Source organism: Taudactylus pleione, unplaced genomic scaffold, assembly GCF_031769625.1.
Source record: "Taudactylus pleione unplaced genomic scaffold, aTauple2 ptg000066l, whole genome shotgun sequence".
NCBI classification, from domain to species: Eukaryota; Metazoa; Chordata; class Amphibia; order Anura; family Myobatrachidae; genus Taudactylus; species Taudactylus pleione.
In genome coordinates, this window is record NW_028284468.1 from 9793877 (window position 1) to 9808278 (window position 14402).

At 48.6% G+C, this 14402-nt stretch overlaps 1 protein-coding gene across 4 annotated transcripts in view; it reads left to right on the forward strand.

Moving 5' to 3' along the window:
* WDR53 (WD repeat domain 53) overlaps positions 1–14402 on the forward strand; it is a 42941-nt gene that overhangs the window by 3653 nt on the left and 24886 nt on the right. For 2 of the 4 annotated variants that reach the window (XM_088466659.1, XM_088466660.1), the window contains exon 3: positions 1582–2647. The exons of the other annotated variants lie outside the window; for them this stretch is intronic. In XM_088466659.1, coding sequence (XP_088322785.1) covers positions 1582–2163 — 582 coding nt within the window. In that variant the 3' untranslated portion in view covers positions 2164–2647. Of the gene's footprint in view, positions 1–1581; positions 2648–14402 lie in introns of those variants that run through there. 4 annotated transcript variants of the gene reach the window in all.

Consider the following 14402-nt stretch of genomic DNA (forward strand, 5'->3'; position numbering starts at 1 on the left):
TTGTCAGTGCCTGGCGCCCGACGGAGCAATTCAAGTGTTGCTTAGTTCGGGCGTGATAGACTCTCACATTTCTGCCCGTCCCCTCCTGAGCAGGTTAGCAGAAATGTGCGATTAAAGTCCTTGTTTGTGGCACCCAACTGCTGTTTGGGCTCCCTAACCAGGACTTTAGATGGGTTTAGCCCTTTTTATGTGGCTAGACCTGGTCTAATTAGAATAGTCTAAGGTCTAAGCACGATACTTAATGGGTGCCCAAAACAATTGAATTGCAACATTAGGTGCTCATAAATTAGAGCGCTTAAAAAAACAAAAACTGAATCACCCCCATAGAGACAAGGAGTGCTTAATTCTGTACCTAGTGAGCCCAATATCTACGCATAACCTTCTACTTTCCCATATCATTACTTGTCCCACATATATTTAAATGTTATTACTGCATCTCCATCATGAAGCCTTCCATCACTTTCAGTCTTTCCCTTAGATTCTTAACCTTCAAACGTCTTTTTAGAGAATGTTAACTTGTATCTTTGTAGCATTAGTCTGCCTGCAAAATCCTAGCTCATCAGCGTCTAGCCAGTCTTACATTCCTGCACCACTACACTGACCTGCTCTTCCACAGATATACCCCTTTCAGATATACAACCCGGGAAATTTCCTACTCAGACCCGGGAATTTCTTCTGTGCAAATTCCCGGGTATTTGGTCGAGACCCCCCTTTCACACTACAGTGTCTACCCGGGAAATTCCCAGGTAGACCCCTTTCAGACAAGAGCAGGGTTTTTCTGCTTACCTGCCTCTTCTCTGCCATCTGCTCCTCCTAGCCTATCCCCTCTCTGGCTGATGATGATGATGTCATCATTCAGCAGCCAAAAGCCGGCCAATCGTAATGCATTTTTTTTTTTTATTATAATTTTTTTAACATTTATTTTAATAATTAATTTCCCTGGTGGTCCAGCGGGAGTGCGGGCGGCCTGCTGTGGCACAGCCGGCCGGTGCTGGGGGTGGTGAGCAGCAGCACTGAGCGTCCTATAGGATGCTCTGCGCTGTCAGCTCAAAGCAGCAGCGCTGAGCGTCCTATAGGACGCTCTGCGCTGTCAGCTACATGCAAAAGCTGCTTGGTGCTGCCCGGGAGTAGTAAATTCCCGGGTAGCACCATTCAGACAGAAGCAGGGTAATTTCCCGGGAAAAACCCTGGTCGATTGCAGGGGCGGCTACCCGGGAACGTGTTCCCGGGTAGGTACCTTTCACATAGACATGAGACCCAGGAATTTTGGCTGAGGCAGGCCAAAATCCCGGGAATCTCAGTATGTCTGAAAGGGGTATAAGTCATTCTAGTGCCAAATATGTGGCTACCCTGTTCTTAAAGGTTCCATAAGGATTATATGTAAGATATTTGTCTTGGACTAGCTGTTACAATTTTGTTTGAGGCTGTCCCAATCATAATCTCATTTTAGATTTGTATTTTTGTTAACATTGCTTTCGTATAAACAGGCTGTTCGCACTTGTTATCTTGTGAAAGGTGAATGAAAATAGTACAATCTCGTTTATAATACTTTATATACGTTTCATGGGTTCTAAACTGTAGGTGATGCACTGGAACGTGCAGAAAACAAGACCATTATGGCTCACAAATCTGCAACACTTGGTTCAGGATGAAGAAGATATGGATTACGATCAATCTCCAGGTCAGCTCTTCAATCCACCACTGGCTCATTCACTTTCTGTGTCTGACTGTGGAAATGTGTTTTGCTGCGGTGCTGAAGATGGCAAAATCCGATATTTTCGCATAACCGGAACCCGTTTTGAGGAAGAGCTACATTTTAAAGCTCATACTCAAGGAGTCTCTCAAGTCTGTTTTGTCGGACAGAATACCGGGCACACTTTGTTACTATCGGGAGGCAATGATGGTCGAGTATGTCTGTGGAACATTGGCAATGACCCCACACGACATCAGGGACAGCAAAAACTTCACAATTCCAAGAAATCCTCATCCAATGTCAAATTCAAACAAATGGCAGAGGCTGCACCAAGGGTCAGCTCAAAGCTGTGTATTGAACATGGAGAAAAGGTAAACTGGATTCTAGGAGCGGAGCTTCAGGGAGAAAAGGTGCTTCTTGTAGCAGATCCAAGCAGTTCCATATCCGTGTATCAACTAGGCGAGTTGTAGGTTGCAGAAAAATATCCTTTTAAAGTGCTTTTAATCAATACTTCAAACTGGTTTGATATACAGTGCCTTATTACCGAGACTGATATTTAGGGGTATATTTACTAAAGTGAGAGATTTAGCAACCAATCAGATTCTACTTAACATTTAACTAGCTCCTTCTAGAAGATAATGGCTAGAATCTGATTGGTTGCTATGGGCAACATCTCCACTTCTAAAAACTCTCACTTTAGTAAATATACCCCTTTAAAGGTGGGATGTAATGCAATAATTTCTGTCCAATTGCTGAAATATACCTATATAAGACTATCTGTCAGTATGGAATTCGGTACATTGAGAAACATACCCCGCATTAAGAAAGTGTGCACTTTGTAGTGAAAAACATTAGCTAAGAAATGTACAAATTTTATATATGCAATGTAAATCTACTAAAGCTGGCCACACACTAGAACAACTTACATCCAACCAGCCAACTTGTTGATTGGTTGGAATGAAAATCTGGTAAGGTATGAAAGCAAATGACAATCAGCAATTTGCTCCCAAACGCCGGAAAATGGACAAAGGCCCTCATTCAGAGCCGTACGCTCTGAGCAGAGCGCACGCTCTGAATGAGGGCCGGGCTCCATTTTCATGGAGCGTCCTCCTGGACGCTCGTATAGCTGTGGGTCACCACCCACAGGCTATACGAGCGTGCTTTTTGATGGCCGCGATGGTCGAGACCATCGCGACCATCGAAATTGCGAGCCGGAGCCTGCGGTTGAGGTTTTCAACCGCAAGCTCCGGAGTGATTTTGGCTCTAACAGAGCCAAAATCACTCCCACTGACATCACTAGTGATGTCAGTGGGCCGGCTTCTGACGGGAGGTGTTCCCGTGGGAACGCCCCCGTCAGGGAGGCACGCCCCCGGCACGCCCACCAAAGGGGGCGTGCTGTCAATCAACATTGACAGCACGCCCCCTTTGATCGGACACAACGAGCGAAGGACTTTCCTTCGCTCGTCGCGTCTGGCGCATGCGCACGACGGAGCTCCCTCCGTCGTGCGCATGCTCAGTGCATAACATCGACCCACTTGCGAGCGGACAGCCGCTCGCGAGTGGGTCTGAATCAGGCCCAAAGACTGTTGTTTGAACAAATTGTTTGGATCAAACATTTAACAAACTTGTCTGAATAACCATTTTCTTCTGTTTTATGGCATTTAGGAGCATATTGCTGATCATCATTTACTCCCATACGTTACCAGATTTTCATTCCAACCAATCAACTAGTTGGCTGGTTGGACAGATAATCTTTAGATGTGTGGCCAGCTTTAGGCATAATATAGAGTAGTGTTTCCCAACTCCAGTCCTCAGGGACCTCTAATCATGCAAATTTGACAGATCTTCTCAGAATCACAAGTGCAATAATTAGCTCCACCTGTAGAGCTTTTAAAATGTGTCAGCCAGTAATGAATACACCTGTGCACTAACTAGGAGATCTGGAAAACATGCACTGTCCTTGAGGGCTAGAGTTGGGAAGCACTGCTATGGAGGATATACTGTACATAATATCGTATGGTATATGACTTTGCTTATAATACTTATTATTGAGTGTCTTGGGTGTGTGACAGGTACACCCAGATCTAATAAACTTGCTGTGAAATATTATTCTTTGTGGGCTCTGTGTTTTCTTTTAAATGTTTATGTTAAGTACATACATTTTGTTACTTAAAATGCCAAATATATAATAGCATTGTAAAATATGTTAGGCTTCTGATAGGTTTGCAGTGAGGCAACCAGAGACAGTGCAAACCTGTTTAGCTTTATGTGAAAGGCTGAATTACTCTACAAGCTGCATAAGTTCGTAAATACCAGGCATGCGATATTCTGCTTCATCCGCTGCAATGTCCACCCTACACAAGGTAAGATAAAGGCCCTTCATGCAACACAATGACGTTTGGTTTATTTGTGAACACTGTCAATGTATTCATTTGGCAAATGTAGCTCTTTCAAGACTCAACGAAATAGTATAATAGTCGAATATTTTTCACTCCACTCTACAACAGATCGTTTTAGAAGAACCTCACATGCCCAGTCTGGAAGTTCGGGACACCTTCCTGGGGGCAGTATTTACAAAGTGGTGATTTTGGTGTTCTTTAGAATCCGATGGAACCTGCTGTGAATTCAGTCAAAATCACTGAATTTACTAAAGGTCATTTTGACATTTTAAGCTAAAGCTGCCGTTGATCCTGGCTGGTTACTAAAACCTGATTCCTTTGCCAAAAATACGTGGCTTAGAAGCATTGCAAGGACCCCTAGGATCTGCGCAGATTTCTATAAGATCGTAAGAAAATAAATAACATTTAAAAAAAATGGTGCGGTGCTCCAATGCAAATTGATAACAAACATTAAGGGGTAAATGCTGCGGCTTTTAGACATCGGCGAGTCCCGCGTGAGACAGACCGATGTTTTAAAGTAGCAGTCTTTTAGTAGGCAAAATCCACTTGGTTTCGTCTACTACAAGACTGCTACTTTAAAACAGCCTATTACGTTTACCCCTAGGCCTTTAAATCAGTAATGAGAAAATTGGGGGGCCATGACTTACCAACAACAAGTGTTAGGCTGTTACAGGGTTTGTGGCACTATAGCAGAGTGAATACGCGGCATGGGGTCCCTCCACCATAGTGCCAAACAATCCTATGCTGCTCAACACAAGGCTGGAATGCCAACCAGCCCTAGGGAAGTGGAACCTGTAAAAAAGTGTGCTCTTCAGTAGCCACAATTGAATATGTATTTATATATGTATGTATATATGTATGTATGTATATCCTGCTGAGGTGCTCACCCTGTTGCTATGAACCCCACCACATAATTCCAAATAACAAAGTGGCACTCTCAGTCCATTTTCAGTGAAAAAAAATTCATACTTTACTTTACCAGTGCATCAACGTTTCGGGGTCCAACCCCCGTCTTCAGGACACAAATAGTGAATTACAAATGAAGCAATTTATACTTACAGGTGAGTGGACATTTCCTGCAGCATGCCGACCAGGTCCCCGTTGTTTGGCGTCTATCTTCCGGTTATTGCGATGAGATCACACCGGAAGTGACGCTAGCTGGGTCCACGGACTGGCTCAGCTGGTAGGAATAACAGTGCATGTACATTAAAATAGTGTCAGATGTCCTAGAAAAACCGGACAACACAATAAAAATATAAATACTTATAAAACGGCCCGTTGGATATTATTGATTCAAATGCATTTTAAGGGGTATATTTACTAAAGTGGGGGATTTTAGAAGTGTCGATGTTGCCCATAGCAACTAATCAGATTCTAGCTATTATCTTCTAGAAGGTGCTAGTTAAATGTTAAGTAGAATCTGATTGGTTGCTATGGGCAACATCTCTACTTCTAAAAACCTGCACTTTAGTAAATATACCCCTTAAAGTGCATTTGGATCACTAATGTGCAGTTTTCAACAGTTTCCGAAGTATCGCCCTATTCAATTCCAGGACGTTTTTGCCTGGGTGAGAACTCCATAGGCAAAAACAGACGAAAAAGTTTCTCCACCCAGAGGCAGGAGAAAAGATGTGCAAAATCCCTATTTTTGAGTAAAAATGTGGGGACTTAAGGGGCGATTCAGAGCCGGACGCTAAGCTGCAATCGCTCACCTTCAAAAGGGGCCGGGTATGGAAATTCCTCGAACGCACTGTGTGGTGTAAGGACGCCCTCTATGTCTTGCGATCACTGCAGGCTGAAATACAACCAAGTGACGTGTACAATGACACTTCCATGCTAATTAAGCACACCGATTAAACTCTTCGCGGCACCACTCCCCCGTTCAAAAGCACCTTCCTCTATTACCACCCCCAAACGGCGCTGTCACTCAAAGTAGTGCTCAGTCTTTGTGCTACGAGAGCACTATTCCCGATCGCAGTGACTGGTTTGCGCACTGCGATGCATGCGCAGACGGACAACACTCGCGGCTTAGCGTCTGGGTCTGAATCAGGCCCTTAGAGCAGAACCCTTTGGACACTTCCCCCCCCCCCCCCCCCTCTCCCCAATGACTAATTAGGCAAAAAAAATCTAAAATGATCTTAATACCCCCTAAAAAAGGCATGTAATTTTTGGGGTGAAAATTTAAATAGTGTTTGAAAATGGGTTGTTAGTATTGGATCAGGCTTTTTGGGTGCTGTATGGATAGGACAGGTGTTTTATAGGATTGCAGCAGCTGTTTTTTTATAAAGTTTATTTTAAAATGCACTTTTTCTACTTCAGGGTCCATAGGGGGTCCACAGGGTTGACCTTGGGGTATAGCTGGATCTGGATCCATGGGCACCACACAGTTAAAGCTTTAGCTGCTCCCAGGATCCACTTGGGTCCGTCCTCCTCTATACCCCGCCCCCGGCCACAGCACCTCAGTTTGAGTTGGTGCCCGGCCGGAGTCGGGTCACCTGCGCAGGGGGGCTGCAGGAGCAGCCCCCAAAAGCTTTCTATTTTTATTTAAAAAAAAAAAAAAAAAAAAGAGCCTGTTAGATTTTTATCTTAAAACAGAGGCTCTAGTGTGGCAGCGACGGGCTGTCTATGCAGACGCCCACGCTGCCGCTCTCCTTCCCCGCTTGCGCCCCGCGACGCCAGTACTGCACTGGGGATCGCGGCGGGAGGCCAGAGTCCGTACTAGCCGGACTCTGGGTCCCTCCCTGGACTGCTGCCGGAGTCGCCGGGGACAAGGTAAGCCGCGAGTCGCCGATTAGCGGCGGCTCGCGGGTTTTGCCTGCAGATGCAGTCCTTTGCCCCCGGTCCTAGGGGACAGACCGGGGGCCGCTAGCGGTGGCGGCGGGCTCCCCCTCTGAGGAGGAATAACCCGTGGGACCACTAGACCACCAGGGATATATGGCAAGCGGGATGCCGGCAAGCCCTGGGGTTAATATGCTAGCCAGGGGAGGAAGCCTTCCCTGTCAGCGGCTCCTCCCCTCAGCTCAGCGCGCCTTTCAGTACGGAGTCTGGCGTCGCTGAGCTGCAGCTACTCGGCCACTCCTCCTCTGAGGTCTCCAGCGGCCATTTTCTCACAGTGGCAGCGCAGATCTTCAGGGAGCACGCGGACCGGTCCCCCTGTGTACCTCTCCCCTGATTAAGGACAGCGTACACAGCACTATAGCCCTCCCAGACACTGAATCTGGGCAGGTTGATTGTAGTGGAAAGGTGCAGTGAGTATATCTTCCTGCATGGTATGTGACTTTTGCTAGTGCTGCGTGTCTGTGCTTATTTTCCGCTTACTGTCAGCTTATACCTATCCCTTTACTTCTCCTACAAGCCCTACAGGTGTGTGGGGGAGGGGCGTTTCTACTGACCTCACTTATATAGATCACGTATTTGTGAGGTCCGTCACATACAGTTGTGTGCTACTCAGTGCCATATTGTGGGCTGTTGTTCAGCACACCGGTGAGTGCGTTTTACTTCTACCCTGGTGCCAGATATATAATATATTCTGTCATGTCAGACGAGGAGGTTGAGCGCTCAGTGGCTCCGGTGTTGGCCTCCTGCGGATGCTGTTCTGCAGGAGTAGATAGGGAGGATTTGTCACAGGATGGCCTATGTAGTCGATGCCAGGTGGCTCCTGGCCCATCCAGACCTTCTCTGGCGCAGGAACCACCGTGGGCGATGTTTTCTCAAGTGCTGGTGTCTATTGCGGACTCCCCCTACTAGGTCGTTGTCCCAGCCGACCATCCCCCATTCCCCGGGTGTCCCGCAGTTATTGCGGAGTCCTCCTGGGTCTCAGTCGGTGGGTCCCTATGCGGGGTTGCCTATGTATATGCAGGCTTCCCCTGTGCCGCAGCAGCCTGTGGTACCTTTTCAGGCCCCTATGGTGACTCCTCCACCCTGGGTGGATGTGCTCTCCAACTCCGTGCAAAATTTGGCGGCCGCTTCCTCGGCTTTTCAGTCAATGTTGCAGACTGACATGCCTTCTAGGATTTCAAAACGCCCACTCATGACACGGGCTGCTCAGGTATCGGACTCAGAGGGTTCCTCAGATGATGGGGAGGTCCCTGATGACACTGACTCGGACGCCTCGGTCCAGGAAATGGATACCAAGTCGTCCATTAATGTGCGAGCACTAGTTAGGGCGGTGCGAGCTATTCTTCTTATAGAGGATGAGGCACCGGTTCCTAAGTCGAAGTTTCCTAGTTTCAAAAAAACTAAGGTGGCTTCTGCGGTGTTTCCCCTGTCGGATCAGTTGACTGATCATATGGCGGTAGCTTGGCAGGCGCCCAGTAAGAGATTCCTTCCTCAGAAGCGGTTGGCTTCTAATTACCCCTTCCCTGAGGCACATTGTAAAAAATGGGAAACTCCACCGGCGGTGGATTCCCATGTCACCCGTTTAACTCGGGGCGCCACCTTACCATTACCGTCGATATCCTCGCTGAAGGATCCCACGGACAGGAAAGTTGAGACTTGCTTAAAGTCTATTTACTCCCTCTCCGGGGCGGTGGCCCGACCGTCCATGGCCATCTCCTGGGTGGCCAAGGCCATTGAGGGGTGGGCCAATGCATTGGAAGATACCTTCCCGGACGACGCTCCGGATGTCCCGCGGGCGTTGTTGGGACAAATGAGGGACGCTGCTTCTTACATTGGAGAAGCTTCTTTAGATGCTAGTCTGCTGACCTCGCGGGTATCGGCTGCAGCGGTGTCTGCCCGCCGATCCTTATGGTTGCGGTCCTGGAGAGCGGACTCTGATTCAAAGAAAGGTCTGGAGGCCTTACCTTTCAATGGGGAATTACTATTTGGTCCGGACTTGGACAAAATAGTGGACACCCTGGCTAAATCCAAGTCGGCCTTCCTCCCTTCGGCGGCACTGCCTGCTAAGGTTCGGAGTTCGGCTTTTCGTTCCTTTCGGGTTCAGGGTAAGGCGAAAGGTCAGTCCTTCCCGAGACAGTCTGCGAGTAAGACGGCCTCTAAACCCAAGAAGCAAGCCTGGAGTGCTCGGCGCCCTTCTTCCAAGCAGGAAGATAAACCTGCGGCCTGATGGGACGGGCCTCCCTCTGGGGGACCTCAGAGTGGGAGGCCGACTTCTTCTATTTTCCCAGTGCTGGCACAATACCACCATGGATGCCTGGGTTCGAGAAGTGGTCTCCCAGGGGTACGCCCTGTCTTTTCGGCACAGACCACCCCACCAGTTTTTCTGCACAAGTCCTTCTCAGGACAAGACCAAGGCGTTACAGGTTCAGGAGGCTATAGAGTCTTTGCTGAAAGCAGGGGTCATTGTTCCCGTTCCTCTATCACAACGAGGGACGGGGTATTATTCGTCTCTGTTTCTGGTGCAGAAACCCAATGGTTCTCATCGCCCTATCCTCAACTTGAAGTCTCTGAACAAATTCCTCAGAGTTCCCAAGTTCAGGATGGAAACGTTACGTTCCATCATTCTGGCGATGGAACCGGGGGATTACATGGTGTCCCTGGACATCCAGGACGCCTACCTCCATGTTCCGATAGCATCTTCACACCAGCGGTATCTGAGGTTCGCTATCCTTCAACACCACTATCAGTTCCGGGCGCTACCCTTTGGTCTCTCCACGGCACTGAGGGTGTTCACGAAGATTATGGCGGTCATGGCCGCACATCTTCGGAACCAGAATGTACGGCTGCTGCCGTACCTGGACGACCTCCTGTTGCTGGCGAGCTCCCCGGAGGTACTGCTTCAACATCTCCACCTGACGATCGCTTGCCTGCAAGCACACTGGTGGTTGATAAATTGGAAAAAGTCCTCCCTGATTCCATCACAGCGGATGGTTCATTTGGGAGCCCTGCTGGATTCGCGTCAGCAAAGGATCTTCCTGACTCCAGAGAAGGTCGCCTCCCTACAGCTGCGGATACGCAGTTGCCTGAGCCGTTACCGCCTGTCGGTCCATTCGGCTATGAGAGTTCTGGGGTCCATGGTGTCGACATTCGACATGGTGGAATTTGCCCAGTTCCATTCCCGGCCCCTGCAGGGGCTGATTCTATCAGAATGGAACGGGTTACCTCACCGGATCCGCTCTCAGGTGCTGGTGTTGTCTCCGGACGTTCGGCTATCTTTGGCTTGGTGGCTTCAGACAGCTCATCTGGTCGAGGGGCGCCCATTTTGGATCCCAGACTGGGTCCTGCTCACGACGGATGCCAGTCTCCGGGGTTGGGGGGCAGTGACCGACTCTTTGTCGCTTCAGGGTCGTTGGTCAGCGGAAGAAGCACTTCTCCCCATCAACATCCTGGAACTGCGGGCAGTATACAGGGCCCTGCAGTCGTCCGGCCCCGCTCTTCAAGGAAGGGCGGTACAGGTGCAGTCCGACAACGCCACCACGGTGGCGTATATCAATCACCAAGGCGGAACTCGCAGTCAGGCAGCGATGTCGGAGGTGTGTCGTATCCTGACTTGGGCGGAGGGTCACATTCCAGCGATCTCGGCGGTCTTCATCCCCGGAGTCCTCAATTGGGAGGCGGACTTCCTCAGCCGTCACGACGTGCATCCCAGGGAATGGTCGCTTCACCCAGAGGTGTTTCAGCTACTCGTGGACAGGTGGGGACTGCTGGAGCTGGACTTGATGGCCTCCCGTCACAATCACAAGTTGCCCGTTTACGGGTCAAGGACAAGAGGCGCAGGTGCAAGTCTGGTGGACGCGCTGTCGGTGAAATGGACGTTTCACCTGGCGTATCTGTTTCCTCCGATATCCCTGCTTCCTCGGGTTCTGCGGAAATTCAAGCAGGACGGCGGCATGCTCGTGCTTGTAGCTCCGGCGTGGCCCAGACGTCCTTGGTACTCCGATCTCAGGAGCCTCTCCATCGACGCTCCGTACCTTCTTCCTCAGCGTCGGGACCTGTTGTCTCAGGGGCCCTGCCTTTACCCGGATCTGGGTCGGCTGTCTTTGACGGCGTGGCTCTTGAGACAGCCGTCTTGAGGTCTCGGGGCTTCTCCAGTTCGGTTATTGGTACCATGCTAAGGGCACGCAAGCCTGCTTCAGCACGGATTTATCACAGAGTGTGGCACACTTACTTTCAGTGGTGTGAGTCCAGACATTATGATCCTCAGGTGTTCCGAGTTTCTAGGATCTTGGAATTTCTTCAGTCAGGATTGGATCTCGGCTTACGCCTTGCATCTCTGAAGGTTCATGTGTCCGCCTTGTCCGTGTGGTTTCAACGGCGGATTGCAATACTACCAGACGTTCACACCTTTTTCCAAGGTGTTCTCAGGATCCAGCGTCCCTTTGTGGCTCCTTGGGACTTGGCGGTGGTGCTACGGGTCCTGCAGGGTCCTCCGTTTGAGCCTCTTGAGGCGGTGGAGCTCAAGTGGCTGACATTTAAGACGGTTTTTCTCCTGGCAATTGCTTCGGCCAGGAGGGTGTCTGAATTGGGGGCACTTTCCTGTCGCCCTCCTTTCCTGATTTTTCACCAGGACAGAGCGGTGCTCCGCACTCGTCCTGAGTTTTTGCCCAAAGTGGTCTCGAAGTTCCATATTAATCAGGAACTTGTTGTGCCAGCTTTTCAGTCCCCTGATCTTTCAGCTGGTGAGACTTCCTTAGATGTGGTCCGGGCGCTCAGAATTTATGTAGACCGGACGGCTTCGGTTAGGAAGTCTGATTCCTTGTTTATCCTCTTTGGTTTTCACAAGAGGGGTTGGCCTGCCAACAAACAAACGTTAGCCCGTTGGCTTCGTTCCGTTATTTGTGAGGCTTATGCACAGGAGGGCTTACCTGTGCCAGCCTCTGTTAAGGCTCATTCCACTCGTTCTGTGGGTCCCTCTTGGGCTGCTAGACGTGGCGCTTCTGCTGTTCAGCTGTGTAAGGCGGCCACTTGGTCTTCAATTCAAACGTTTTTGAGGTTCTATGCGTTTGACACCTTTGCCTCTCAGGATGCATCCTTTGGGCGCCGGGTACTCCTTTCAGCACAGGAGCGTCCCCGCCCTTAGTTGTACTGCTTTGGGACATCCCCAAGGTCAACCCTGTGGACCCCCTATGGACCCTGAAGAAGAAAACAAGAGATATGGTAAGAACTTACCTTTGTTATCTCTGTTTCTACGAAGTCCATAGGGTCCACAGGGCGCCCGCCCTGACGCACCTGGCTTCAAATGGGCTGTGTGGCTGGTCACCGGTTTTCTGTCTCCCATTTCTGTGAGTATGGTTTCTTGTGTGTTCCAGTCTTCCTTCTCTCTGTTTAGTCTCCTCCTCCGGCCCTGGCTGCTTACCAACTGAGGTGCTGTGGCCGGGGGCGGGGTATAGAGGAGGACGGACCCAAGTGCATCCTGGGAGCAGCTAAAGCTTTAACTGCGTGGTGCCCATGGATCCAGATCCAGCTATACCCCAAGGTCAACCCTGTGGACCCTATGGACTTCGTAGAAACAGAGATAACAAAGGTAAGTTCTTACCATATCTCGTTATTAACTCAAATACACATGTACCCCCAATTTCACTACAGCAATTATTTTTCACCAAAGAAATTGCTTCATATCATTTATTCACACTAATGCAAAAGTGCATATAACAACCAATTGACTCAATTTAGGAACCCAAAATACTTTTGTTACAGCTATGAGTACACTTCTATATTGATTACCAGGGTCACTTACTCTTTTTTGGGGGGTACAGACTGATTTCCTCCCAAAAATAAGTCCTTTTCGCTAGTTTCCCCATTCATACGTCCACGTTTTTGCCTGTTTAGCAATTGAATAGGACGAAAAGAGTGCGCATTGTGAAAGTACACGATGACCTTTCCTCAAAGCAGGCGAATGAGGCGAAAACATCACGCTTATCGCCGATCTCGGCTTTTCCCTCTAATTGAATACGGACCTGTGTGTCTTCATGGACAACTTACTATCTAAAATCTGATATTCCTGCAATGTGGGTGTGCTCTACACCTAGTAATTACTTTCTGGATCTATAGTAAAAATACATTGTTATCATTAAGGCTAAAACTATCCACATATGCTACAATATTGGCTTGCCTCTAAAGAAATCTGAGTCTCAATAATGTGCTGAAATCGGTGAGATTGGCAATCGGCATATTGATAATTGCAGCCAAATGACCACTATCAGTCTTTCGACTGAACTGAATTGGACCTGGCGCTGAGCAGTAGGATCAGATGGGATGGTGCCAACTTTAATTAAAATATGGAAATTGCATTTTGGATTAAGATTCGGGTAAATTTACTAAGATGGGAGTTCTACTTAAGAAGTGATGTTGACCATAGCAACCAATCAGATTCTACTTCTCATTTATCTAGCACCTTCTAGAACAGGGGTTCCCAACCACGGTTCAAGGCACACTAAAGCCGGGAATCCACTATACAATTTTCAGATATCTGTCCAATCTGACTGGTTGGAATGAAAACCTGGTAATGTATGGGAGCAAATGACAGTCGATCATATGGATTTAAACACTGAAAAAAGGACAAAAATATTTGTTCAAATTGGTTCAATTTTGTGTTTTTTAACCAATGTGTCTGAACAACCATTTTTGGCTATTTTCCAGTGTTTGTGAGCAAATGGTCGATTGTCATTTGCTCCCATACATTACCAGGTTTTCATTCCAACCAGCCAGATTGGACAGATATCTGACAGAAAATTGTATAGTGGATGCCCAGCTTAACAGTCCAGGCTTTAAGGATAGCCATAGCTGAGCACAGGTGACTTAATTAGTACCTTAGTTATTTTGATTTAACCATCTGTACTTAAGCATGGATATCACTAAAACCAGGACTGTTGGTGTGCCTTGAGGACCGAGGTTGGGAATCACTGTTCTAGAAGATAATACCTTTAATCAGATCGGTTGCTACGTGCAACATCACTTCTTAATAGAACTCCCATCTTAGTAAATTTACCCCTCAGAATGTGATTCAGCAGCCTCTTGTAAACCAGAAATCCGCTGACTCCTAAAATACATCATATCATATCCTAATATCATGGACTTCCTGAAGCTGGACCCGAGAGAGAAATGAACATCAGCATAGATATAATTTTTGGCTCAGCCATTGTGAAAGAGAACCTTATTGTACTTACAGTAGGGGAAGCAATCGGGAAGCCGACTGCCTATATACCAGCAGCCGGCTTCCCGACTGTCTTATCCCGGCAAGGGTGAATTGCCGGGCGTCTAGATGTAGACGCCCGCATTTCCCCGGCGCCCGGCTTCACGATCGTAGTGAGGCCGGGTGCCGCGAGCGGACAGCCGCGGGTGGTGAGGGTTAGGTTTAGGGCTCCCGGGGGGGACTTAGGGTTAGGCACCCCCCCGGGAGGGTTAGGGTTAGG